Source organism: Mangifera indica, chromosome 20 (genome assembly GCF_011075055.1).
Source record: "Mangifera indica cultivar Alphonso chromosome 20, CATAS_Mindica_2.1, whole genome shotgun sequence".
Taxonomy (NCBI): Eukaryota; Viridiplantae; Streptophyta; class Magnoliopsida; order Sapindales; family Anacardiaceae; genus Mangifera; species Mangifera indica.
The window spans coordinates 2,902,356-2,927,887 of NC_058156.1; the positions used below are offsets into that span (position 1 = coordinate 2,902,356).

General features: G+C 36.2%; 1 protein-coding gene and 1 long non-coding RNA gene across 3 annotated transcripts; one reads left to right on the forward strand and one right to left on the reverse strand.

Annotated features, from left to right (window-relative positions):
• Positions 1 to 1,216: 1,216 nt before the first annotated feature.
• LOC123204113 lies at positions 1,217 to 9,816 on the forward strand. Of its 2 annotated transcripts, none has more exons than XR_006499447.1 (3): positions 1,217 to 1,281; positions 8,377 to 8,436; positions 9,577 to 9,816. It is a non-coding gene; the product is annotated as an uncharacterized LOC123204113 (long non-coding RNA). The 2 variants fall into 2 exon arrangements; XR_006499446.1 differs by lacking the exon at positions 1,217 to 1,281 and adding an exon at positions 8,213 to 8,276.
• Positions 9,817 to 22,645: 12,829 nt separating this feature from the next.
• On the reverse strand, positions 22,646 to 24,986 carry LOC123204232 (histone-lysine N-methyltransferase SETD1A-like). Its single transcript, XM_044620830.1, has one exon. It carries the CDS (start codon positions 23,828 to 23,830, stop codon positions 23,138 to 23,140), a length of 693 nt encoding a protein of 230 aa, XP_044476765.1. The 5' UTR covers positions 23,831 to 24,986; the 3' UTR covers positions 22,646 to 23,137.
• Between the last annotated feature and the right edge of the window lie 546 nt (positions 24,987 to 25,532).

A 25,532-nucleotide genomic window follows, 5' to 3' on the forward strand; every position in this document is an offset into this window, starting at 1 on the left:
CAAGTTAAACTAGTTCAAGATTCAATTGTGCTACCAAGGTTAACAAAATTCTAATAGAGGAGTGTTTAACAACTGGAGAAAATACTTCATTGAAATCAATCTCTTCCTTTTGAGCATAGCCTTTTGCTACCAACCTTGCCTTGTAGCGAATATTTTCTTTGTTAGGAAATCCATCTTTTTTTACATACACCTACTTGCACCTAATTGCCTTCTTATTCTGTGGTAATTAAACTAACTGCCAAGTTTCATTTTTTTGAAAGGATTGTAATTCTTCATCCATGGCTTTCTTCCACTTTTCAGCTTCTGGACTTTTGACTGCTTCTTTATAGGTGGAAGGAATATCATTATCTACAATTAGAAATGCGTAGGCTACCATATCAGCAAATCAAACAGGTTTACGTATTTCTCATTTTGGCCTATGTGATGCAATTGATTCTTGTTGCCGTTAAGGTTCTTGGGTTGAAACCTCTCCATCTTCACTTTCCTCCTCTACCACTAAAGTATCACTAACATTTTCAACAACTTTGATTAGGTTTATTGTTGTGATTGTCTCAAACTCCACCTGTTGTGGAATACACTCCACCTGCTATTGAGTATCCTCGGTCTTCTTGGTTACCTTTTTTAACATGGCAGATTCATCAAAGGTAACATCCCTACTGTGAATGATTTTCTTTAACTTTAGACACCAAAGACGATATCCTTTCACTCCAAAACTAATCCCTATAAAGATTGCTTTCTTAACTCTTGGATAAAATTTAAACTCCCTTGTATGATAATAGGCAGTCAAACCAAACACACATAAGGAATCATAGTCATTAACAGGTTTTCTAGACCATACCTCAATGGGTGATTTCCCTTCAATTGCAATGGATGGTAAACGATTAATAAGATGACATGCATATGTAACAGCCTCAGCTCAAAATGGTTTTCCTAACCCAACATTGGATAACATACATCTAACCTTCTCCAGCAAGGTTCGATTCATGCGTTCAGCCACTGAAATACCCAAATCTTGGTTATAGGTGAAACTAAAGGGGGCTATACGAAATCTTGCACACATATGGGGGTTAAGTGGAAATTTTCCTTTTATTTGCTAATAAAAGTCAGTAGCCTTTTCTTCTTCAGCAAGAAGAAAAGAAAACAGAGTGCAGACGGGAGAAAATAGAGAAAGAAAGGGAAAGAAGAGAAGGGAAGAAAGAAAAGAAAAGAAAGAAAAAGAAAAGAAAGAAAAAGAAGGAAAGGGAAAGGAAGAGAAAAGGGATTATAGGAAAAGGGAATAGGGTATTTCATTTTTATTCAAAAAATTTTAGGGTTTGTTATATTTACTCAAATTAGGGTTTTCCAAATTTTTGATCATATTGTTTCCAATTGGTTTGAATAGGTGAAGAAGAAGGGAGATTAACAAGAGATTTCAACTCTGACTTAGAGGCTACCCAAATCAGTGAGTGGGAATAAACTTTTCTTTCTTTATGATTTTTGGGTATACATTTTATTTATAGTTTTGTGAAACTTTATGCTATTTATTGTGAATCCTTGAAAATGGTAGCATGGATTTGGTGGAAACCTCTCAAAAAGAAAAATAAAATAAAATAGTTTCTTTATGTATGTTGTGAATTTAGATTATGAAAGGCTATAAGGTAAAAGTTATATTATTCAGTGGATTCAAAATGCTTAAATTAAGTTATGTGGTGACCAAGTGAATTCTGGAAATTATTAAATTGATGTTTTGTGTTGTGGTTGAGTTGAAATTGTTTAGTTGAGCTTCATGTGAGTTGGAAGTGGTTTTATTTGAGCTTCATGTGAGCTGGAAGTGTTTAGTTGATAATTTATGTGTGATTGAGATTTGTTTATGGTGATTGTGGCGGTTGCCAATGAGTATTGTTCTAAACAAAAAAAAATTGATATGGTGAAATAAATTATATTATTCGGATGTTTTGGTTATTACTCATTATGAAATAAAATGCTCTGTCTGTGCACTATTTATGCCAGATACGACAGATTTAGATGCTCTGCCTGTGAAATATTTATGCCAGGTATGACAGATTTAGATGCTCTGCTTGTGCAATATCTATACAGGTATGACATAATTTAGTGTTCTGCTTGTGCTTTATTTCATGCCAAGTATGACAGAATCGAATGCTCTGCCCGTGTGAGATTTTAATATACCGAGTATGACAGTGTTTTTCTTTTGCTCTGCCTAGGTGGGGACATCCCTTGGGTATGACAAATTTCCCTTTTATATGATATTTTGATGTATATCTTTATATATAAATGGTGGGATACCTATGGATCAATATTTTAGAATATTGATAGGTAAGGAAACCTATAAGATAAAGATAGTATTGCTATTAAGTTGGAAGTGGAAATTCATAAATGATTGATATGTTCCTATGAGAAAAGGTAGTATGGTTAATTTCTTCTTGAGACAATCAATTTATGTGATGATTGTGTGATGAACGTTTCAAGTTAAATGAGAAACATGTGGTTTAAGCATAATTAGCATAGTGTATGGCTCATATTTTGGCATACTATTATATTTTGACATGCATTAATATTCTCAAGGATTTAAATTTCCTACTCACTGAGCTTTTAGCTCACCCTTTATAAATGTTTCCCTCCCTCCAGGACATCCTACAGATCGTGTGGGATAGTGTTTTGTTTGGTTGTGCCACGGTGTAGAATCTTTCGTGGATGTTTTCATTTGCACGCATCTATATAGACTTTTTGTTGTTTTTTTTATGAACTTATGAAATGTTGAAAGGCCGGAGGCCTAATTACCATATTCTCATAATCTTTTGAAATGAGTAAAGATGTAAATTATTTTGTTATGTATGTGATAAGGCCGGAGGCCTGATTTCAGGTTTATTTTCTGATTTTCTTGGTTTTAAATAAGGATGTATTTTGATATGTACTCATATAAAGGCCGGAGGCCTATAGATGATATTATATATTATGTTAGGTTATGATGCAGAAAAGTTTTCAAACAGAATTACAGGATACATTTCGCCCTTCTAAGCCTATAACGGTATTTTCAGAGGTTATAGGATAGCGGGTCGGGATGGGTCCTGTCAACTTGGTATTAGAGAAAAGGTTGTAGATTCTAAGGGCATTTCAAGAAGCATGCATATAAGTTTCTAAATCATTTGAAATTGTATTTGTAGACACCAATATGAGGCGACGTGGCCAAGCTCGCATGAGACCTCTTGGGGATTTGTTAACTCCTCAAGTTGGAAGGAGAGAAAATGAACTAATAGAGGAGGTGGTGGGAGAGTCGGTTGCCCATGGACCAGATTCTCAAGTGCCACCTATTGATGTGGGAGCCGAACCAGTAGCTGAGCCAAATATGGAGCCTCCAACTGATGGGATTAATGTGGAGCAAGCTATTGGCAGATTGGCCCAGTTAGTCACTAGAGTGGCTCAAAATCAGATTCCAGTGCATCAAGAAAGTGTCAACACCATTGAAAAAGCCAAAAAATTGGGTGCCAAAACCTTTGATGGGAACGGAGATCCTACAGTTGCAGAGTCTTAGATGAGTAGGACCGAGCATATATTTGAAGTGATAGAGTGTTCAGACTCTCAAAAACTATGATTCGCTACCTTCCTTTTGGAGGGTAAGGCGTATCATTGGTGGAAAATGGTACAACAGAAATATAGGGTTTCGACAACAATAACTTGGGAAAACTTTTGTCAAGAGTTTTCAGATCACTACTACTCAAGAGTGTATCAAGATATAAAAAGAAGTGAATTTCTTAAATTGACCCAAGGAAGTATGTCGGTGGAGGAATATATGAATAAATTCATCGAGCTCTCTCGGTTTGCCCCGTTGATTGCAGGAGATGAGAGAGAGAGGTGTAGAAAGTTTGAAGAAGGTCTCCGAGGGCGAATTAGAACAGTAGTGCCTGCAAGTTCTTACTCAGAGTTTGGGAAATTGGTAGAAGCAGCCATGAGAGTTGAAGGAAGCCTCACAGAGACAGAGAAACGAGAGTTCCAAGGGCAAAAACGAAGGGTTAGTGGTTGGATACCAGGTGGGCAGAGAAAGAGAATACAGAAAAAAGAAGACAATTTTTTTGGACAATCAAGTGCATCATTCCAGAGTGGGAGATCCAAATTTCAAGAGGGTCAAAGACAGTTTCAAGGGCAACAGTCAATGGGGAGCAACACTTGGAATCCAAGGTCTTTGGGAGGTATACCTCAAGATAATAAAGGTCAACACTCTCAATGTAATAATTGTGGAAGATTCCATTCGGGACAATGCCAGAGAGGGGCCCTGAGTTGTTATCGCTGTGGACAGTTTGGTCATTTTAAAAGAGATTGCCCTTTGTCATCTCAAGTTGTGAGTGTCACTCAAGGATCAGTCAAACAGAATTTTCAAAGGAGTAGTGGTCAGTATCAAAGACACCAAGGGCCTCAGATTAGAGAGAGGTCTAGTGTGGGTACTCAAGGGCAGGTTAGTGGTACTCATAGTGGCAGTAGTCGGCAAAAGGGATCGGGACGACCTCAAGCTCAAGCATGTGTTTTTGCTTTGACTCAACAAGAAGCCTATGCCTCTCCAAATGTGGTTACGGGTATGTTGTTTATCTTTGATCGAGAGGTTTTCACTTTAATTGATCCTGGTTCCACTCATTCTTTTGTTTCTTATGCATTTGCTAAACATGCCAATAAAGAGTTAGAGCCTTTGGAATGTAAATTGGAGGTAGCTACTCCTGTAGGAGAGTCAATTTTAGTAGAGAATGTCTACAAGGGTATCAAAGTAAAAGTGGGCATCCATGAGTTAGAGACAAATTTGATTCCTTTGTCCATCCAAGATTTTGATGTAATTCTGGGGATGGACTGGTTAGCTTGTCATCGTGCTACCATTGATTGTTTTCGCAAGGAAGTAACCTTCAGGAAGTCGGGTAACCCAGAGTTCATTTTCTATGGGGAGCGTCGCATTATTCCTTCTTGTGTCATCTCTGCTGCTGTTGCTAGACGATTCATTCAAAAGGGATATCAAGCTTATATAGCACATGTTGTAGACACTAGAGTTGATGAATCAAAGATAGGAGATATTCCAGTGGTTAGAGATTTTCCAGACGTATTCCCTGAGGATCTACCTGGACTACCACCCTACAGAGAGGTTGAGTTTTCAATAGATTTGATTCCTGGTACAGCTCCTATATCATTAGCCCCTTATAGAATGGCTCCGCTTGAGCTAAGAGAATTAAAGGTGCAATTGCAAGAACTAGTGGAGAAGGGATTCATTAGACCCAGTGTATCTCCATGGGGAGCGCCAGTGTTATTTGTTAAGAAGAAGGATGGAACTTTCAGATTATGTGTTGACTATAGACAATTGAACAAAGTGACAGTACGTAATAAGTACCCACTGCCTCAGATTTCTGATTTGTTTGATCAATTACAAGGCGCTAAGGTTTTCTCTAAGATAGACTTGCGCTCAGGATACCATCAATTAAAGATTAAGGAGTCAGATGTTCCAAAGACTGCTTTCAGGACTCGTTATGGACATTATGAATTCTTGGTGATGCCTTTTGGATTAACTAATGCACCGACAGCATTTATGGATTTGATGAATAGAGTGTTTCGCTCTTTCTTGGATCGTTTCGTCGTGGTATTTATTGATGATATTTTGGTTTATTCCCGAAGTAAGATAGAGCATGAAGAACACCTTAAAATGGTTTTACAAATTTTGCGAGACAAACACCTCTATGCTAAATTTAGTAAGTGTCAATTTTGGCTAGATAAAGTTGCATTTTTGGGGCATGTCATTTCAGCAGAGGGTGTTTGTGTCGACCCACAGAAGGTGGAAGCAGTTTTGAAATGGGAGAGACCTACTAATGTTACTGAAATTAGAAGTTTTCTTGGTCTTGCTGGGTATTATTGAAGATTTATTGAAGGATTCTCTAAAATAGCAGCACCGTTAACTAGACTAACTCGAAAGGAGGTAAAGTTTGACTGGAATGTTGAATGTGAGCAAAGTTTTCAAGAGTTGAAAGCAAGATTGACTTCAGCCCCTGTACTTACCTTATCCTCGGGTACAGATGGATTTGTGGTATATAGTGATGCTTCTAAACAAGGTTTGGGTGGTGTATTGATGCAACATGGAAAAGTGATAACTTATGCCTCTAGACAACTCAAAAAGCACGAGATGAACTACCCAACTCATGACTTAGAACTTGCAGCTGTAGTTTGGGCATTAAAAATTTGGAGACATTATCTCTATGGGGCAACTTGTCAAATTTATACGGATCACAAAAGCTTGAAATATTTATTTACACAAAAAGACTTGAACCTTCGACAAAGGAGATGGATTGAGCTTATTAAAGATTATGATTGTTCAATTGATTATCATCCGGGAAAGGCAAATGTCGTCGCAGATGCACTTAGTAGGAAATCTCAAGGTGTTGTAGCACATGTGAAGGTGAAACCTTGTTCCTTGTTGATGGAATTAAAGACCCTCAGGGCGAAACTGAGTATAAGTACTTCAGGAGTCTTATTAGCTAGTCTTCAAATTCGACCCATCTTAATTGATCGAATTCGAGAAATGCAATATTTAGACCCTCATCTAGTGAAGTTAAAGGATGAAGTAAGTAAAGGATTGCGGGCGGATTTTATAATAAAAGATGATGGCATGCTTATGATGGGAGATAGAATTTGTGTACCAGATCACCAGGAATTGAAGAAAGACATTTTAGAAGAGGTTCATGCCTCAGCCTATGCCTTACATCCAGGTAGTACTAAGATGTATCGTACCTTGAGAGATCATTATTGGTGGCGAGGAATGAAAAGAGAGATCACAGAATTTGTTTCCAGATGTTTAGTATGCCAGCAAGTGAAAGCTGAACATCAAAAACCTGCTGGACTTTTGCAACTGCTTCCTATTCCTCAATGGAAATGGGAGCATATCACCATGGATTTTGTGTCAGGTCTTCCCCGTACCAAGAATGGGTATGATGGCATTTGGGTCATTGTGGATCGTCTAACAAAATCAGCCCATTTCCTATCAATCAAAACCACATATTCGCTTGATAAGTTGGCAAGTATTTATGTAGTTGAGATTGTACGTCTTCATGGTGCTCCAGTATCCATAGTATCAGACAGAGATCCTAGGTTTACTTCTCGGTTTTGGCCAAGTTTACAAAATGCCTTGGGTACAAAGTTGAAATTTAGCACAGCCTTTCATCCTCAAACTGATGGACAGTCAGAAAGAACTATCCAGACCTTAGAAGATATGTTAAGGGCTTGTGTGATGGAGTTCAAAGGTAGTTGGGATAACTATTTACCTTTAGCAGAATTTGCCTACAACAATAGCTATCAAGTTAGCATTGGAATGCCTCCGTATGAAACCTTGTATGGTAGAAAATGCAGAACTCCAGTGTGTTGGAATGAAGTAGGTGAGAGAGTATTGCTAGGCCCTGAGATCGTGCGAGACACGAATGAAAAGATTTGTCTTATTCGCCAACGACTGAAAGCAGCCCAAGATAGACAAAAAAGCTATGCTGATAAACGTAGAAGAGAATTGGAGTTCCAAGTGGGTGAAAAAGTGTTTCTACGAGTTTCACCTTGGAAAGGCTTACTAAGATTCGGGAAACGAGGTAAATTGAGCCCAAGATATATTGGCCCATATGAAATTCTTGAAAGAGTTGGTGTTGTTGCTTATCGACTAGCCTTACCCCCTGAGTTATCTAAGATTCATAATGTTTTTCATGTTTCCATGCTTCGCAAGTATGTGCCCGATCCCACTCATGTTCTTCAGCAACAACCGTTTCAATTAAAAGAGGATTTGAGTTACCAAGAAGGGCCAAAGAGAATTATTGATGTGAAACAACAAGTGCTTCGTACTAGAACCATTCCTTGGGTTAAGGTGCATTGGAAAAATCACTCGGTGGAAGAAGCAACTTGGGAACGTGAAGAGGATATACGGGCTCAATATCCAGAATTGTTTCAATCAGGTATATAATTTCGAGGACGAAATTTGTTCTTTAGGGGGGGAGAGTTGAAATACCCAAATCTTGGTTATAGGTGAAACTAAAGGGGGCTATACGAAATCTTGCACACATATGGGGGTTAAGTGGAAATTTTCCTTTTATTTGCTAATAAAAGTCAGTAGCCTTTTCTTCTTCAGCAAGAAGAAAAGAAAACAGAGTGCAGACGGGAGAAAACAGAGAAAGAAAGGGAAAAAAGAGAAGAGAAGAAAGAAAAGAAAAGAAAGAAGAAGAAAAGAAAGAAAAAGAAGGAAAGGGAAAGGAAGAGAAAAAGGGATTATAGGAAAAGAGAATAGGGTATTTCATTTTTATTCAAAAAATTTTAGGGTTTGTTATATTTACTCAAATTAGGGTTTTCCAAATTTTTGATCATATTGTTTCCAATTGGTTTGAATAGGTGAAGAAGAAGGGAGATTAGCAAGAGATTTCAACTCTGACTTAGAGGCTACCCAAATCAGTGAGTGGGAATAAACTTTTCTTTCTTTATGATTTTTGGGTATAAATTTTATTTATAGTTTTGTGAAACTTTATGCTATTTATTGTGAATCCTTGAAAATGGTAACATGGATTTGGTGGAAACCTCTCAAAAAGAAAAATAAAATAAAATAGTTTCTTTATGTATGTTGTGAATTTAGGTTATGAAAGGCTATAAGGTAAAAGTTATATTATTCAGTGGATTCAAAATGCTTAAATTAAGTTATGTGGTGACCATGTGAATTCTGGAAATTATTAAATTGATGTTTTGTGTTGTGGTTGAGTTGAAATTGTTTAGTTGAGCTTCATGTGAGTTGGAAGTGGTTTTATTTGAGCTTCATGTGAGCTGGAAGTGTTTAGTTGATAATTTATGTGTGATTGAGATTTGCTTATGGTGATTGTGGCGGTTGCCAATGAGTATTGTTCTAAACAAAAAAAAATTGATATGGTGAAATAAATTATATTATTCGGATGTTTTGGTTATTACTCATTATGAAATAAAATGCTCTGTCTGTGCACTATTTATGCCAGATACGACAGATTTAGATGCTCTGCTTGTGCAATATCTATACAGGTATGACAGAATTTAGTGCTCTGCTTGTGCTTTATTTCATGCCAAGTATGACAGAATCGAATGCTCTGCCCGTGTGAGATTTTAATATACCGGGTATGACAGTGTTTTTCTTTTGCTCTGCCTAGGTGGGGACATCCCTTGGGTATGACAGATTTCCCTTTTATATGATATTTTGATGTATATCTTTATATATAAATGGTGGGATACCTATGGATCAATATTTTAGAATATTGATAGGTAAGGAAACCTATACGATAAAGATAATATTGCTATTAAGTTGGAAGTGGAAATTCATAAATGATTGATATGTTCCTATGAGAAAAGGTAGTATGGTTAATTTCTTCTTGAGACAATCAATTTATGTGATGATTGTGTGATGAACGTTTCAAGTTAAATGAGAAACATGTGGTTTAAGCATAATTAGCATAGTGTATGGCTCATATTTTGGCATACTATTATATTTTGACATGCATTAATATTCTCAAGGATTTAAATTTCCTACTCACTGAGCTTTTAGCTCACCCTTTATAAATGTTTCCCTCCTTCCAGGACATCCTACAGATCGTGCGGGATAGTGTTTTGTTTGGTTGTGCCACGGTGTAGCATCTTTCGTGGATGTTTTCATTTGCACGCATCTATATAGACTTTTTGTTGTTTTTTTTATGAACTTATGAAATGTTGAAAGGCCGGAGGCCTAATTACCATATTCTCATAATCTTTTGAAATGAGTAAAGATGTAAATTATTTTGTTATGTATGTGATAAGGCCGGAGGCCTGATTTCAGGTTTATTTTCTGATTTTCTTGGTTTTAAATAAGGATGTATTTTGATATGTACTCATATAAAGGCCGGAGGCCTATAGATGATATTATATATTGTGTTAGGTTATGATGCAGAAAAGTTTTCAAACAGAATTACAGGATACATTTCGCCCTTCTAAGCCTATAACGGTATTTTCAGAGGTTATAGGATAGCGGGTCGGGATGGGTCCTGTCAACTTGGTATTAGAGCAAAGGTTGTAGATTCTATGGGCATTTCAAGAAGCATGCATATAAGTTTCTAAATCATTTGAAATTGTATTTGTAGACACCAATATGAGGCGACGTGGCCAAGCTCGCATGAGACCTCTTGGGGATTTGTTAACTCCTCAAGTTGGAAGGAGAGAAAATGAACTAATAGAGGAGGTGGTGGGAGAGTCGGTTGCCCATGGACCAGATTCTCAAGTGCCACCTATTGATGTGGGAGCCGAACCAGTAGCTGAGCCAAACATGGAGCCTCCAACTGATAGGATTAATGTGGAGCAAGTTATTGGCAGATTGGCCCAGTTAGTCACTAGAGTGGCTCAAAATCAGATTCCAGTGCATCAAGAAAGTGTCAACACCATTGAAAAAACCAGAAAATTGGGTGCCAAAACCTTTGATGGGAACGGAGATCCTACAATTGCAGAGTCTTGGATGAGTAGGACCGAGCGTATATTTGAAGTGATAGAGTGTTCAGACTCTCAAAAACTATGATTCGCTACCTTTCTTTTGGAGGGTAAGGCGTATCATTGGTGGAAAATGGTACAACAGAAATATAGGGTTTCGACAACAATAACTTGGGAAAACTTTTGTCAAGAGTTTTCAGATCACTACTACTCAAGAGTGTATCAAGATATAAAAAGAAGTGAATTTCTTAAATTGACCCAAGGAAGTATGTCGGTGGAGGAATATATGAATAAATTCATCGAGCTCTCTCGGTTTGCCCCGTTGATTGCAGGAGATTAGAGAGAGAGGTGTAGAAAGTTTGAAGAAGGTCTCCGAGGGCGAATTAGAACAGTAGTGACTGCAAGTTCTTACTCAGAGTTTGGGAAATTGGTAGAAGCAGCCATGAGAGTTGAAGGAAGCCTCACAGAGACAGAGAAACGAGAGTTCCAAGGGCAAAAATGAAGGGTTAGTGGTTGGATACCAGGTGGGCAGAGAGAGAGAATACAGAAAAAAGAAGACAAATTTTCTGGACAATCAAGTGCATCATTCCAGAGTGGGAGATCCAAATTTCAAGAGGGTCAAAGACAGTTTCAAGGGCAACAGTCAATGGGGAGCAACACTTGGAATCTAAGGTCTTTGGGAGGTATACCTCAAGATAGTAAAGGTCAACACTCTCAATGTAATAATTGTGGAAGATTCCATTCGGGACAATGCCAGAGAGGGGCCCTGAGTTGTTATCGTTGTGGACAGTTTGGTCATTTTAAAAGAGATTGCCCTTTGTCATCTCAAGTTGTGAGTGTCACTCAAGGATCAGTCAAACAGAATTTTCAAAGGAGTAGTGGTCAGTATCAAAGACACCAAGGGCCTCAGATTAGAGAGGGGTCTAGTGTGGGTACTCATGGGCAGGTTAGTGGTACTCATAGTGGCAGTAGTCGGCAAAAGGGATCGGGACGACCTCAAGCTCAAGCATGTGTTTTTGCTTTGACTCAACAAGAAGCCTATGCCTCTCCAAATGTGGTTACGGGTATGTTGTTTATCTTTGATCGAGAGGTTTTCACTTTAATTGATCCTGGTTCCACTCATTCTTTTGTTTCTTATGCATTTGCTAAACATGCCAATAAAGAGTTAGAGCCTTTGGAATGTAAATTGGAGGTAGCTACTCCTGTAGGAGAGTCAATTTTAGTAGAGAATGTCTACAAGGGTATCAAAGTAAAAGTGGGCATCCATGAGTTAGAGACAAATTTGATTCCTTTGTCCATCCAAGATTTTGATGTAATTCTGGGGATGGACTGGTTAGCTTGTCATCGTGCTACCATTGATTGTTTTCGCAAGGAAGTAACCTTCAGGAAGTCGGGTAACCCAGAGTTCATTTTCTATGGGGAGCGTCGCATTATTCCTTCTTGTGTCATCTCTGCTGCTGTTGCTAGACGATTCATTCAAAAGGGATATCAAGCTTATATAGCACATGTTGTAGACACTAGAGTTGATGAATCAAAGATAGGAGATATTCCAGTGGTTAGAGATTTTCCAGACGTATTCCCTGAGGATCTACCTGGACTACCACCCGACAGAGAGGTTGAGTTTTCAATAGATTTGATTCCTGGTACAGCTCCTATATCATTAGCCCCTTATAGAATGGCTCCGCTTGAGCTAAGAGAATTAAAGGTGCAATTGCAAGAACTAGTGGAGAAGGGATTCATTAGACCCAGTGTATCTCCATGGGGAGCGCCAGTGTTATTTGTTAAGAAGAAGGATGAAACTTTCAGATTATGTGTTGATTATAGACAATTGAACAAAGTGACAGTACGTAATAAGTACCCACTGCCTCAGATTTCTGATTTGTTTGATCAATTACAAGGCGCTAAGGTTTTCTCTAAGATAGACTTGCGCTCAGGATACCATCAATTAAAGATTAAGGAGTCAGATGTTCCAAAGACTGCTTTCAGGACTCGTTATGGACATTATGAGTTCTTGGTGATGTCTTTTGGATTAACTAATGCACCGACAGCATTTATGGATTTGATGAATAGAGTGTTTCGCTCTTTCTTGGATCGTTTCGTCGTGGTATTTATTGATGATATTTTGGTTTATTCCCGAAGTAAGATAGAGCATGAAGAACACCTTAAAATGGTTTTACAAATTTTGCGAGACAAACACCTCTATGCTAAATTTAGTAAGTGTCAATTTTGGCTAGATAAAGTTGCATTTTTGGGGCATGTCATTTCAGCAGAGGGTGTTTGTGTCGACCCACAGAAGGTGGAAGCAGTTTTGAAATGGGAGAGACCTACTAATGTTACTGAAATTAGAAGTTTTCTTGGTCTTGCTGGGTATTATTGAAGATTTATTGAAGGATTCTCTAAAATAGCAGCACCGTTAACTAGACTAACTCGAAAGGAGGTAAAGTTTGATTGGAATGTTGAATGTGAGCAAAGTTTTCAAGAGTTGAAAGCAAGATTGACTTCAGCCCCTGTACTTACCTTATCCTCGGGTACAGATGGATTTGTGGTTTATAGTGATGCTTCTAAACAAGGTTTGGGTGGTGTATTGATGCAACATGGAAAAGTGATAGCTTATGCCTCTAGACAACTCAAAAAGCACGAGATGAACTACCCAACTCATGACTTAGAACTTGCAGCTGTAGTTTGGGCATTAAAAATTTGGAGACATTATCTCTATGGGGCAACTTGTCAAATTTATACGGATCACAAAAGCTTGAAATATTTATTTACACAAAAAGACTTGAACCTTCGACAAAGGAGATGGATTGAGCTTATTAAAGATTATGATTGTTCAATTGATTATCATCCGGGAAAGGCAAATGTCGTCGCAGATGCACTTAGTAGGAAATCTCAAGGTGTTGTAGCACATGTGAAGGTGAAACCTTGTTCCTTGTTGATGGAATTAAAGACCCTCAGGGCGAAACTGAGTATAAGTACTTCAGGAGTCTTATTAGCTAGTCTTCAAATTCGACCCATCTTAATTGATCGAATTCGAGAAATGCAATATTTAGACCCTCATCTAGTGAAGTTAAAGGATGAAGTAAGTAAAGGATTGCGGGCGGATTTTATAATAAAAGATGATGGCATGCTTATGATGGGAGATAGAATTTGTGTACCAGATCACCAGGAATTGAAGAAAGACATTTTAGAAGAGGTTCATGCCTCAGCCTATGCCTTACATCCAGGTAGTACTAAGATGTATCGTACCTTGAGAGATCATTATTAGTGGCGAGGAATGAAAAGAGAGATCACAGAATTTGTTTCCAGATGTTTAGTATGCCGGTAAGTGAAAGCTGAACATAAAAAACCTGCTGGACTTTTGCAACCGCTTCCTATTCCTCAATGGAAATGGGAGCATATCACCATGGATTTTGTGTCAGGTCTTCCCCGTACCAAGAATGGGTATGATGGCATTTGGGTCATTGTGGATCGTCTAATAAAATCAGCCCATTTCCTATCAATCAAAACCACATATTCGCTTGATAAGTTGGCAAGTATTTATGTAGTTGAGATTGTACGTCTTCATGGTGCTCCAGTATCCATAGTATCAGACAGAGATCCTAGGTTTACTTCTCGGTTTTGGCCAAGTTTACAAAATGCCTTGGGTACAAAGTTGAAATTTAGCACAGCCTTTCATCCTTAAACTGATGGACAGTCAGAAAGAACTATCCAGACCTTAGAAGATATGTTAAGGGCTTGTGTGATGGAGTTCAAAGGTAGTTGGGATAACTATTTACCTTTAGCAGAATTTGCCTACAACAATAGCTATCAAGTTAGCATTGGAATGCCTCCGTATGAAACCTTGTATGGTAGAAAATGCAGAACTCCAGTGTGTTGGAATGAAGTAGGTGAGAGAGTATTGCTAGGCCCTGAGATCGTGCGAGACACGAATGAAAAGATTTGTCTTATTCGCCAACGACTGAAAGCAGCCCAAGATAGACAAAAAAGCTATGCTGATAAGCGTAGAAGAGAATTGGAGTTCCAAGTGGGTGAAAAGTGTTTCTACGAGTTTCACCTTGGAAAGGCTTACTAAGATTCGGGAAACGAGGTAAATTGAGCCCAAGATATATTGGCCCATATGAAATTCTTGAAAGAGTTGGTGTTGTTGCTTATCGACTAGCCTTACCCCCTGAGTTATCTAAGATTCATAATGTTTTTCATGTTTCCATGCTTCGCAAGTATGTGCCCGATCCCACTCATGTTCTTCAGCAACAACCGTTTCAATTAAAAGAGGATTTGAGTTACCAAGAAGGGCCAAAGAGAATTATTGATGTGAAACAACAAGTGTTTCGTACTAGAACCATTCCTTGGGTTAAGGTGCATTGGAAAAATCACTCGGTGGAAGAAGCAACTTGGGAACGTGAAGAGGATATGCGGGCTCAATATCCAGAATTGTTTCAATCAGGTATATAATTTCGAGGACGAAATTTGTTCTTTAGGGGGGGAGAGTTGAAATACCCAAATCTTGGTTATAGGTGAAACTAAAGGGGGCTATACGAAATCTTGCACACATATGGGGGTTAAGAGGAAATTTTCCTTTTATTTGCTAATAAAAGTCAGTAGCCTTTTCTTCTTCAGCAAGAAGAAAAGAAAACAGAGTGCAGACAGGAGAAAACAGAGAAAGAAAGGGAAAGAAGAGAAGAGAAGAAAGAAAAGAAAAGAAAGAAGAAGAAAAGAAAGAAAAAGAAGGAAAGGGAAAGGAAGAGAAAAAGGGATTATAGGAAAAGAGAATAGGGTATTTCATTTTTATTCAAAAAATTTTAGGGTTTGTTATATTTACTCAAATTAGGGTTTTCCAAATTTTTGATCATATTGTTTCCAATTGGTTTGAATAGGTGAAGAAGAAGGGAGATTAGCAAGAGATTTCAACTCTGACTTAGAGGCTACCCAAATCAGTGAGTGGGAATAAACTTTTCTTTCTTTATGATTTTTGGGTATAAATTTTATTTATAGTTTTGTGAAACTTTATGCTATTTATTGTGAATCCTTGAAAATGGTAGCATGGATTTGGTGGAAACCTCTCAAAAAGAAAAATAAAATAAAATAGTTTCTTTATGTATGTTGTGAATTTAGGTTATGAAAGGCTATAAGGTAAAAGTTATATTATTCAGTGGATTCAAAATGCTTAAATTAAGTTATGTGGTGACCATGTGAATTCTGGAAATTATTAAATTGATGTTTTGTGTTGTGGTTGAGTTGAAATTGTTTAGTTGAGCTTCATGTGAGTTGGAAATGGTTTTATTTGAGCTTCATGTGAGCTGGAAGTGTTTAGTTGATAATTTATGTGTGATTGAGATTTGCTTATGGTGATTGTGGCGGTTGCCAATGAGTATTGTTCTAAACAAAAAAAAATTGATATGGTGAAATAAATTATATTATTCGGATGTTTTGGTTATTACTCATTATGAAATAAAATGCTCTGTCTGTGCACTATTTATGCCAGATACGACAGATTTAGATGCTCTGCTTGTGCAATATCTATACAGGTATGACAGAATTTAGTGCTCTGCTTGTGCTTTATTTCATGCCAAGTATGACAGAATCGAATGCTCTGCCCGTGTGAGATTTTAATATACCGGGTATGACAGTGTTTTTCTTTTGCTCTGCCTAGGTGGGGACATCCCTTGGGTATGACAGATTTCCCTTTTATATGATATTTTGATGTATATCTTTATATATAAATGGTGGGATACCTATGGATCAATATTTTAGAATATTGATAGGTAAGGAAACCTATACGATAAAGATAGTATTGCTATTAAGTTGGAAGTGGAAATTCATAAATGATTGATATGTTCCTATGAGAAAAGGTAGTATGGTTAATTTCTTCTTGAGACAATCAATTTATGTGATGATTGTGTGATGAACGTTTCAAGTTAAATGAGAAACATGTGGTTTAAGCATAATTAGCATAGTGTATGGCTCATATTTTGGCATACTATTATATTTTGACATGCATTAATATTCTCAAGGATTTAAATTTCCTACTCACTGAGCTTTTAGCTCACCCTTTATAAATGTTTCCCTCCCTCCAAGACATCCTACAGATCGTGCGGGATAGTGTTTTGTTTGGTTGTGCCACGGTGTAGCATCTTTCGTGGATGTTTTCATTTGCACGCATCTATATAGACTTTTTGTTGTTTTTTTTATGAACTTATGAAATGTTGAAAGGCCGGAGGCCTAATTACCATATTCTCATAATCTTTTGAAATGAGTAAAGATGTAAATTATTTTGTTATGTATGTGATAAGGCCGGAGGCCTGATTTCAGGTTTATTTTCTGATTTTCTTGGTTTTAAATAAGGATGTATTTTGATATGTACTCATATAAAGGCCGGAGGCCTATAGATGATATTATATATTGTGTTAGGTTATGATGCAGAAAAGTTTTCAAACAGAATTACAGGATACATTTCGCCCTTCTAAACCTATAACGGTATTTTCAGAGGTTATAGGATAGCGGGTCGGGATGGGTCCTGTCAGCCACCCTATTCTATTGTGGTGTTCCTTTAACTGAGAAATGACGTACAATACCTTCAACCTAACAAATTTTAAAAAACGGATCACTAGTATACTCACCACCATTATCAGTTCTTAATCGTTTGATCTTTTTGTCAGTCTGAGTTTCAACCATCTTTTTCCATTTCAGGAAAACACATAATACGTCATTCTTGTTCTTTAAAATGTACACCTATGTCTTTTTAGAAAAGTCATCAACAAAAGTAACAAAGTAGTGTCTACCTCTTAAAGAAGCTATTTTAGTAGGTCCTCACACATCAGAGTGAACATAATCCAAAATACCTTCAGTATTATGAATTGCAGTACCAAATCTTACTTTTGTTTGTTTTCCCAAGACACAATGCTCACAAAAATCTAACTTGCAGGTCTTTGCTCCTTTCAATAAGCCTTGTTTCACCAAACTAAATAAGGTTTTTTCCCCTACATATCCCAAATGCATATGCCAAAGTCTAGTTGTTTCATCATCTACATCTTTTCTAAATATTGTAGCCGTTGATCCAAAAATTGTACCACTATTATAATAATACAAGTTATTTTTTCTTATACCTTTTATTACTATAAGAGCACTAGAGATAACTTTCAAGACTCCATCTTGCATTGTCACCTTGAAGCCTTTGGATTCTAAAACTCCTAAAGAAATGAGATTTTTCTTCAACTATGGTACATGTCAAACTTTTGTCAAAACTCTAGTTAATCCATCATGATTTTTTAAACGGATTGAACCTATCCCCTCAGTTTTGCAAGAACTATCATTACCCATGAAAACAACTCCACCATTTAGTTTTTCATAATTGAAGAACCATTCCTTGTGTGGACACATATGATAAGTGCAACCCGAATCTAGAAACCATTCATCATACTTGGATGTCATTGGTAGACTTACTAGAGCAAAATCTGACTCATCTTCACCAATTTCAACTACACATGCATCTGAAGCAACTTTGGTCTTCCCTTTATCTTATCTTTGTAACTTTGGACAGTCTTTCTTCCAATGTTTCTTCTCTTGACAGAAAGCACATTCATCTTTACTAGGTCTTTTCTTCGATTGAGATCTACCCCTTCTTTCTTGCTTGCGACTTTGACTTCGTCCTCTTATAGTAAGGGCTTCAATAATTGACTCTCTATTCTCTTGTTGATCTTTCTTTCGAATTCATTATTATTTAAAGCAGCACATACCTCATCGTAGGTCACTTTCTCCTTTCCAGGAAGTAATGTAATGCTTAAATGATCTAATTCTTCAGGAAGAGATCCTAGTAGAAGCATTGCTTTATCTTCATCTTTGAAGGTTTCATCCAGGTTTAGTAAGTCAACTATCAACTGGTTAAAAGTATCAATATGATCACTTATACTTGTACCAGGTTTCAAGTGAAGACGAAACAATCTCTTCTTCAAATAAAGTCTATTCTCATTACTCTTCTTCATATACTTGTTCTCTAATGTCTTCCACATCTTACTTGCAGATGTCTTTTTCATGAATGGATATTTTTACTCTCTATAAAGACACATACGGATTGTACCACAAGCTTGACGGTTGATCCTCACCCATTCTTTGTCATCCATCTTCTCTAGTTTTTCCTCCTTTAGAGCTATATCAAGATTTTCTTGACACAGGGCGTCCATCACTTCACATTGCCACAAGCCAAAATTGTTTCGACCATCAAATTTTTTCACATCAATTTTTGCGGTTGTCATAATTGTCCTTGTTGATGTCGATGTCATTTTTTGTTGATTACGATTTACTTGGTAGATAGTTTTTCAAATAACCAAGTTTCACAAATTTATATTCAATAGCTAAAACAAAATTACTATAACCTAGGATAGTAGTAAGTGCCAAAAATGATAATATATGCACCAGAAAAGTACCCAGGAAAGATTGGTGGGGACAAAGCCTCCTTAAAAACCAGTCTCCTTAGACAACATTTTCCTAGACATGCACATAACCATATAAATAACTACTCACTGTCCTAAACCTAGGCTCTGATACCACTTGTTGCACAGTGGAAATATAAAACACAACTTCTATGCTATTGAATATAATAAATAATTAATGTAGAAAAATAAAAGAAAGAGAACACAAGAATTTACGAGGTTCGGTAAATGTACCTACGTCTTCAGCGTCGCTGACTACTTTCACTATCTCCGAAAAATAGTTACAAAGGAAAAATAAACTATTAGAGATTCCTTATAACAGGATTCTCTCAATACAATTATATTTGACTACAACTATTTTAGGGATGATTTTGAACTAAAACCAAGGCCTCTATTTATAACATTTGGTAAAATACAAACAGATTAAATTAATAGATGTGGGACATAAGGAGCCACTTATTTCAACAATAAGCATATATACAGTCTGAGCGCTATGAGAAAATGATCGATAAGAAGCATTACGTCTTAAAGCACCATGAAAAGATGATCGATAAAAAACATGACCTAAAACAACATGCAAATTGTCAACTGATTTTGTGGACTCCTTATCAGATGACATGACAGGTGACTCTTCTCCTATGAACTCTAACTTCCTAATATACCACTCCATTTCCCAATCAAGGAGTGTTGGACGCAATACAACTGTAATTAGATCTTGAAACAAATAAAATAAAACTTTGTTGTTAGTTAACAAAACATATCATTATATTCTATTGTATTAATTAACAAAACTTTGTTGTAACTTCCACTTACCGGAAGTGTGTCTATAATTGTTTCAGTTTCATCCCACATTAGAAGGAAAAGGGTCCTTCATGTAAACATTCATGAGACATGGTCATTTGTGATAAGTAGCACATATGGCAATAGGTTGCTCATAGTCTCACAAATCCAAAATTGTATTAAAAAAAGGATAATAAGTTAGTTAATACTAACGATAACATGTAATTGGATTATTTGCTAGAATGATAATGAACTACTTACCTAGAATGTAATGGAAAAACCCATTACCGAGTAATTGACAACAGAAGTTGGCCTCGTGTATGCATTATACTTCTATAGACAATACTCATATATTCTATTTATACTTTGTCATATTGAGTCTATTATCTTATTCTATGACAACACACCCTATAGATACTGACTAAATGCATCTAGATAGTTAGTGAGATACAACATTTGATTGGATTCCACGTTTCTATTGTCTGCCTCCAAAAAGAAGAAATATGTCAAATACAAAACTATAAACTTTATGACATCCTCATCATTGTCACCCCAAATTTGGCCATCAATTGCCCCCTCGATGTCTTGATATTGTAATGATCTACTAAGCCTTGGAAAGTATTATAACATCAATATAGGAGTTCTTAAGCAATTCATGTAGTGCGACATATCTATGTCATCTCCGAATAAAAGACCAGTGACAAGTGCACATTCTATTTGGCCAAAATGTACTTCCACACTATTTCTTTGGAACCATAGTTCTCTATCATGTTGTATTCGATTAATTAGATGAAAAAACATTACATGCATAAGAACAATACTAAAATGAGTCTCCTCCAAACCCAAGAATCGTCCAAAACAGGTCATTTGTAATAACTTCTGTTGCGTCATCGTTAATTTCTGGTTTGTGACGCTAAAAATATCCATCTTCATTTGGACGGTTATTTGCACATTAAATTTATATGCTTTATGAAACCTGTATGCTCTCTCCTGGATATTAATTTATTGTTCTTGTAATACAAATAGAAAACAAATGAAAGAAAAACAAAAAAAGATACTGTGACAGCAAAGGGGGAACTCTTTCTATCTCTATTTCAAAATCAATTGGAATGCTTCCAAAAAGGGATTTCATTGAAATTGACTCTTTAAAAGGAGTCCAATGGCAACATATCTTTTTATATTTTTATAAAAGATATGAATTTAACTCTAATTTCCATTTTGTATACTTGACTCTCCCTTTTAATTTTTTATTTTTATTTATGATATTTTCAACATTAGATCATATATCTCCTTTTCATTAGTTCCAAATTGAATTACAATCTAGTTGAACCTTATTAGTCATAAGACTGATTCATTAGAAAAAAAGGGCAATATCGCCTACTGGGTGAGATTGCCTAATAGGTGATCAAACATTATCTAGACGATATTGCCTTGTTCTTTCAAATTTGTTCTTCAAATTTCTCGGATCCAACCAAATCACAATCAACTGCTTAGATTAGCAAAAACCAAATCAACAATTAATTGTCACACACCTAAATTACATCATCAACACAATGAAAATCTCTCTTTTTTTTTTATAGATCTATTTATGCACCAACACCAACACCAAATACCAAAATTTATAAAATACATCAACAAAATTTAAACAAACAAATTGAAGTAGAAATCACTCACCCACAAAACTCGATGTGCCATTCTTCACAAATTGGTTAGATTTAGACGACGATGTCGATGGATAAAGAGTTCAATCTCATTAGTGTTGGTGGATGGAGCGTTAGTCGTTGACATCAATTCTCTTTCTTGTCGGCATAGGTGTCCACGTTAGTTGCTTTTTCTTTTTCACTTGGTGGCTTCTTCTTCTTCACCGTTGAGGCTTTGAAAGAAAGAAGACTTCTTTAATTTAGGAAACTGACTTAGTGGAGGCTTGGAATGGGAGAAGACTTTTTTAATTAATTTAGGGAAAGTGACTAGCCTTGGGGTTTTATATTCAAAAAGTGACCCATTTTTTGCTTTGTAGAGGTTCTTTTGCTTTATAGAAGGGAATTACTTAAAACTTTTTTTCATGTGTGAATAGTATAATTGTATGATTATCAAACTTTTCTCATAACAGAGGTATTTTTTGAATTGTACACTTTTTATGATATATTTGTTATATGTATAAAAACTGTGGTAAAACTGTATAGGTGGGCCCCAATTGTAGTATTTTTTTAATATCCCCCTTTATAAATTTTAACCTAACTCAAATTTTATTGTCTCTTCTTTTCGACATCCTAAACTACTCTTCTCTGTAATGTGTTAAAACTCATTTTTTCTTTATCTTTAACTTCTCCAACTATCGGTGAAAGCTCAAAAATTTGGTTTCATCAGATTTAATATACATTATATATTTGGTTGCGATAGATTAAGTTGGTTAAGTGTATTTTTTATTTGTATTTTTTAATCAAATTTGATATTATAAAAAAAGTCTATATTTTTATATTTACACAATTCTGTTTTCTATATTTTTTAGAAAATACATTTCAGCGTTTTCATTTCTGCATCACTGTTTCCTTGCTACATAGGTAATCACTTAAGATTAATAAGAATAAAAAATATTCTCAATCTATGCAAGACTCATTGCCTTTTATGACCAGCCAAATGTGCTGGCATATGCACTAAATGTCACTCGCTGTTTATTTTCCTCTGTTTTACAAATAAATTTTCAAAGCTTGTATGGTTAATTATATATCTCTACCTACACAAATTCTAGAAATCAATGTGCACCAAATTGAGTTCTATTTGGACAATCCAGAAAAAAAATTATCAGAAACAAGATTTGTTATGTAGAGAAGTTTTTTCCAATAGATTTGCTCTAATAATCATAGTTTTCTCTTCCTTTCATAGAAAAAATATTCACCCATAATCATTTGCCAGAAGACCAAGAATTACAACCCTTTAATCAATTAATTGGATCATAATATAGCTAGCTTCCCCAGGTCATAAAAATATTTACAGAAACCCCATTGCTATATAGTCTTCTCCTCTCAAAATTAGAAACAAACACCTGTAAATCACTCATATTTACATGAAATTAGAAACATAACTTTGGTTTAAATCCACTAATAATATTAATATATATTTTATCTTTATAAATTAAAAAAAAAAAAAGAAAAGAAAAATCTCTAACAAAGTCAGCAATACACATTGTAATATACTCACATAGGAAGTGGAGAAGAAGTAGGAGAAATAGGCCTCCTTTGAAGTTTTTCATGAACTCAGAATGTATCAAATTTCCTACCGAAGCCATTAACATTATTCAAAAATCCTACCATGTCCTGCCCATAAGGCAAAAGAGACTTACTTTTGTCTTCCTCTTTGGTGGCTCGGTTTGTTCTCCACATAATGCTCTTCAACAACTTTGACCTTCCCCTTGTTTTCTTTACTGTTCTCTTCGGCCGCTACTTTGGAATCAGTAGTGTTCTTGTTTGGTGCTAAAAACACTAACGTATCTTTGCATCACTGTAACTTCTGTACAGAAAGTCTCTGAATTTCCATCTCTTTGAAGATCCAGTTGAATTGCTCTTCTTGCATGACCTTCCAGGTGAGTCTTGATGAGGAGATCTAGCCTTTGGTTTCCACACACAGTAGGTTCCCGGCTGTAAATTATCGAGATCGTCAGCTTCAGATGATGAACTAGAAGTTGTCATCTCCCGTTCTTCACTCATAAGCTTTCCAAGCGACAAGCGAGTGGAGGTTTTCAATGATGGCGTAGATGATGAAGAGTTGTTGTTTTCAGCGTTTTGATTTATGCTGGTGTCGTTTAACAGCAAAGATGTGTCGAAAACCGGGTAGATTGGCCTTATATGACCGTTGAAGAAGATCTCATCAGCCGAAATAGCAGAGTCAGATCTTCTACAAACAATAGCAAACTCAAATTCTTCTTCTTCATCATTTTCATCTTCCTGTTCATCTTCTTGGTTCTTGTTGGAATCCTGGTTCTTCTCGCACTCCTCTCGTTCTCGTTCTTCTGAAAACAAACTCTCAGTTTCCCATTCGTAAATACTGGAATCCAAGTCGGATTCTTTCTTGAATTCTTCAACAACTCTCGCTGCAATCTCTGCAAGATTCGCTGAAGAGTAACTGTTAAAGCTCGGAGAGCTTGGAGATAAAGAAAGAAGTGGGCTTTCCTGCATTGCTCTCTGTAGTTTATTTTTGAAAGCAAATCAAATGAAATATTATTCTTCTTCTTTCAACTCCAGGGCGGCGATTGAAACAATAAAAAACTTAAAAAGGAGAAAGAATTTGATATTGAGAATAGAAAGAGGTTGGAGAAATGAAGAAAAGTGAGAGATAAGATGTGAGATATATAGTGGAAGTCCTTGTAAAATCATTTCATAATTCATAATTAACATTGATTAATCACACGATTAACATCTAAATTAATACGGGCTTTGGTAAAGGTAGGCGTGGAGTTTGGTTTGTGAACAATAAATCGGCTACCTTTGAAGACTAGATTGAATTTTAAGAAATATTTATACATAGAATAGCAGATTTGTTTTGATTATTGCGATTTAAATGGGAGCTGTGTTACGCAACTGATAGAGAAAGTTCTCATCTTTGTTCACACGTAACACGAGCCGAGTCCAAGCGTGGAAGAGTTAGGGTGGGTTCATGTTCACATGTGTTTGATAAAAGGGTTTTTACATCATCTAGAATTAGAAATAGCAATTTAAGCCTTCAAACCGGGTCTCTGGCCGGTTCTCTAATAGGAGCAGAGATGAAGATGGTGATGGGTATAAATATATCCCCAATCACTTTCTCTTTACATATCTCTTAAATTTTTATATATTGAATTATCCTTAAAAGTTTTAAATTATTATAAATATGCTTTAATACTTAATAACTATTTAGAGATAAAAAAAAGAAGGGAAGAGAAATTTTTCCGATGCAAATGAATGGGAGATAAATTTTTTCCATGACACAGGGATAGAATCCTCCGTGATAGAAATGAGACAAGCACAGAAGAAGGTTTTATTTGCGAGGATAAGGAACAGGAAAGGAAAAGTTTTTATTAGTGGAGATGGAGACGGAGACAAAGATTAGGGTATCTATCCCTTACCTGGCCTGTTACCATCTCTATCCAGAATTGGTCTCTATTTCATGTCTAGTTGCTTTCTTCTTCATTTGTATTGCTTTACTCTGTCTTGTCTTCCATTTTCTGAGCCATTTAAGAGGAGGAAGAAAAGGGTTTTTATTGGAGAAGAGAGAACTGAGAGGACCCACAAAATTGTCTGCTCCAAACACAACCATAGCGCATCTGTGTGGACGAAAGAAATACCCTTTAAGAAGATTAATTACTTTTCTAACATTTCTATATTGTACAAACTTTGGAGCTGTATATAAAAGTTATATGGCAATGGCGGTGGCCACCATCAATGTGGCGGATTGCTGTCACAGTCCGAAAATTTGGTTACCCAACACGTGTGAAGTTCAGACGCCTCACAATTTTCCCAACACTTTCTTGGCTGCCATCCATCACCAACCTCCTTCCATGAAAATGACCTTCACTTCACCATTTGAGAACTACCTTAGCCGCCACAATTATGTGTGTGTGTGTCTATATATATATATATATAAATAAAATTTCCATTTATATTTGTGTTTAAGGATTTATTAAACACATTATATTCTCCATCAAAGTGAAGTCCTTGTGGAAGATAAAGCTGGTGGATTAAATAATTACTACGTAAAATATATATATATGAATGATTGATGAAACTGTTAAACAATTGATATTTCTGTTGTTAAGATAATTATATGCATAGATTTCTCTAGTGATGATTTTCATTATGGCGTGATGCAAATTCATTACTTCCACTACGTGCAAGTTTCCGC

Coding starts and splice junctions, on each gene's coding strand:
- LOC123204232 (XM_044620830.1), bottom strand. CDS start 23,830: ATGCAGGAAAGCCCACTTCTTTCTTTATCTCCAAGCTCTCCGAGCTTT.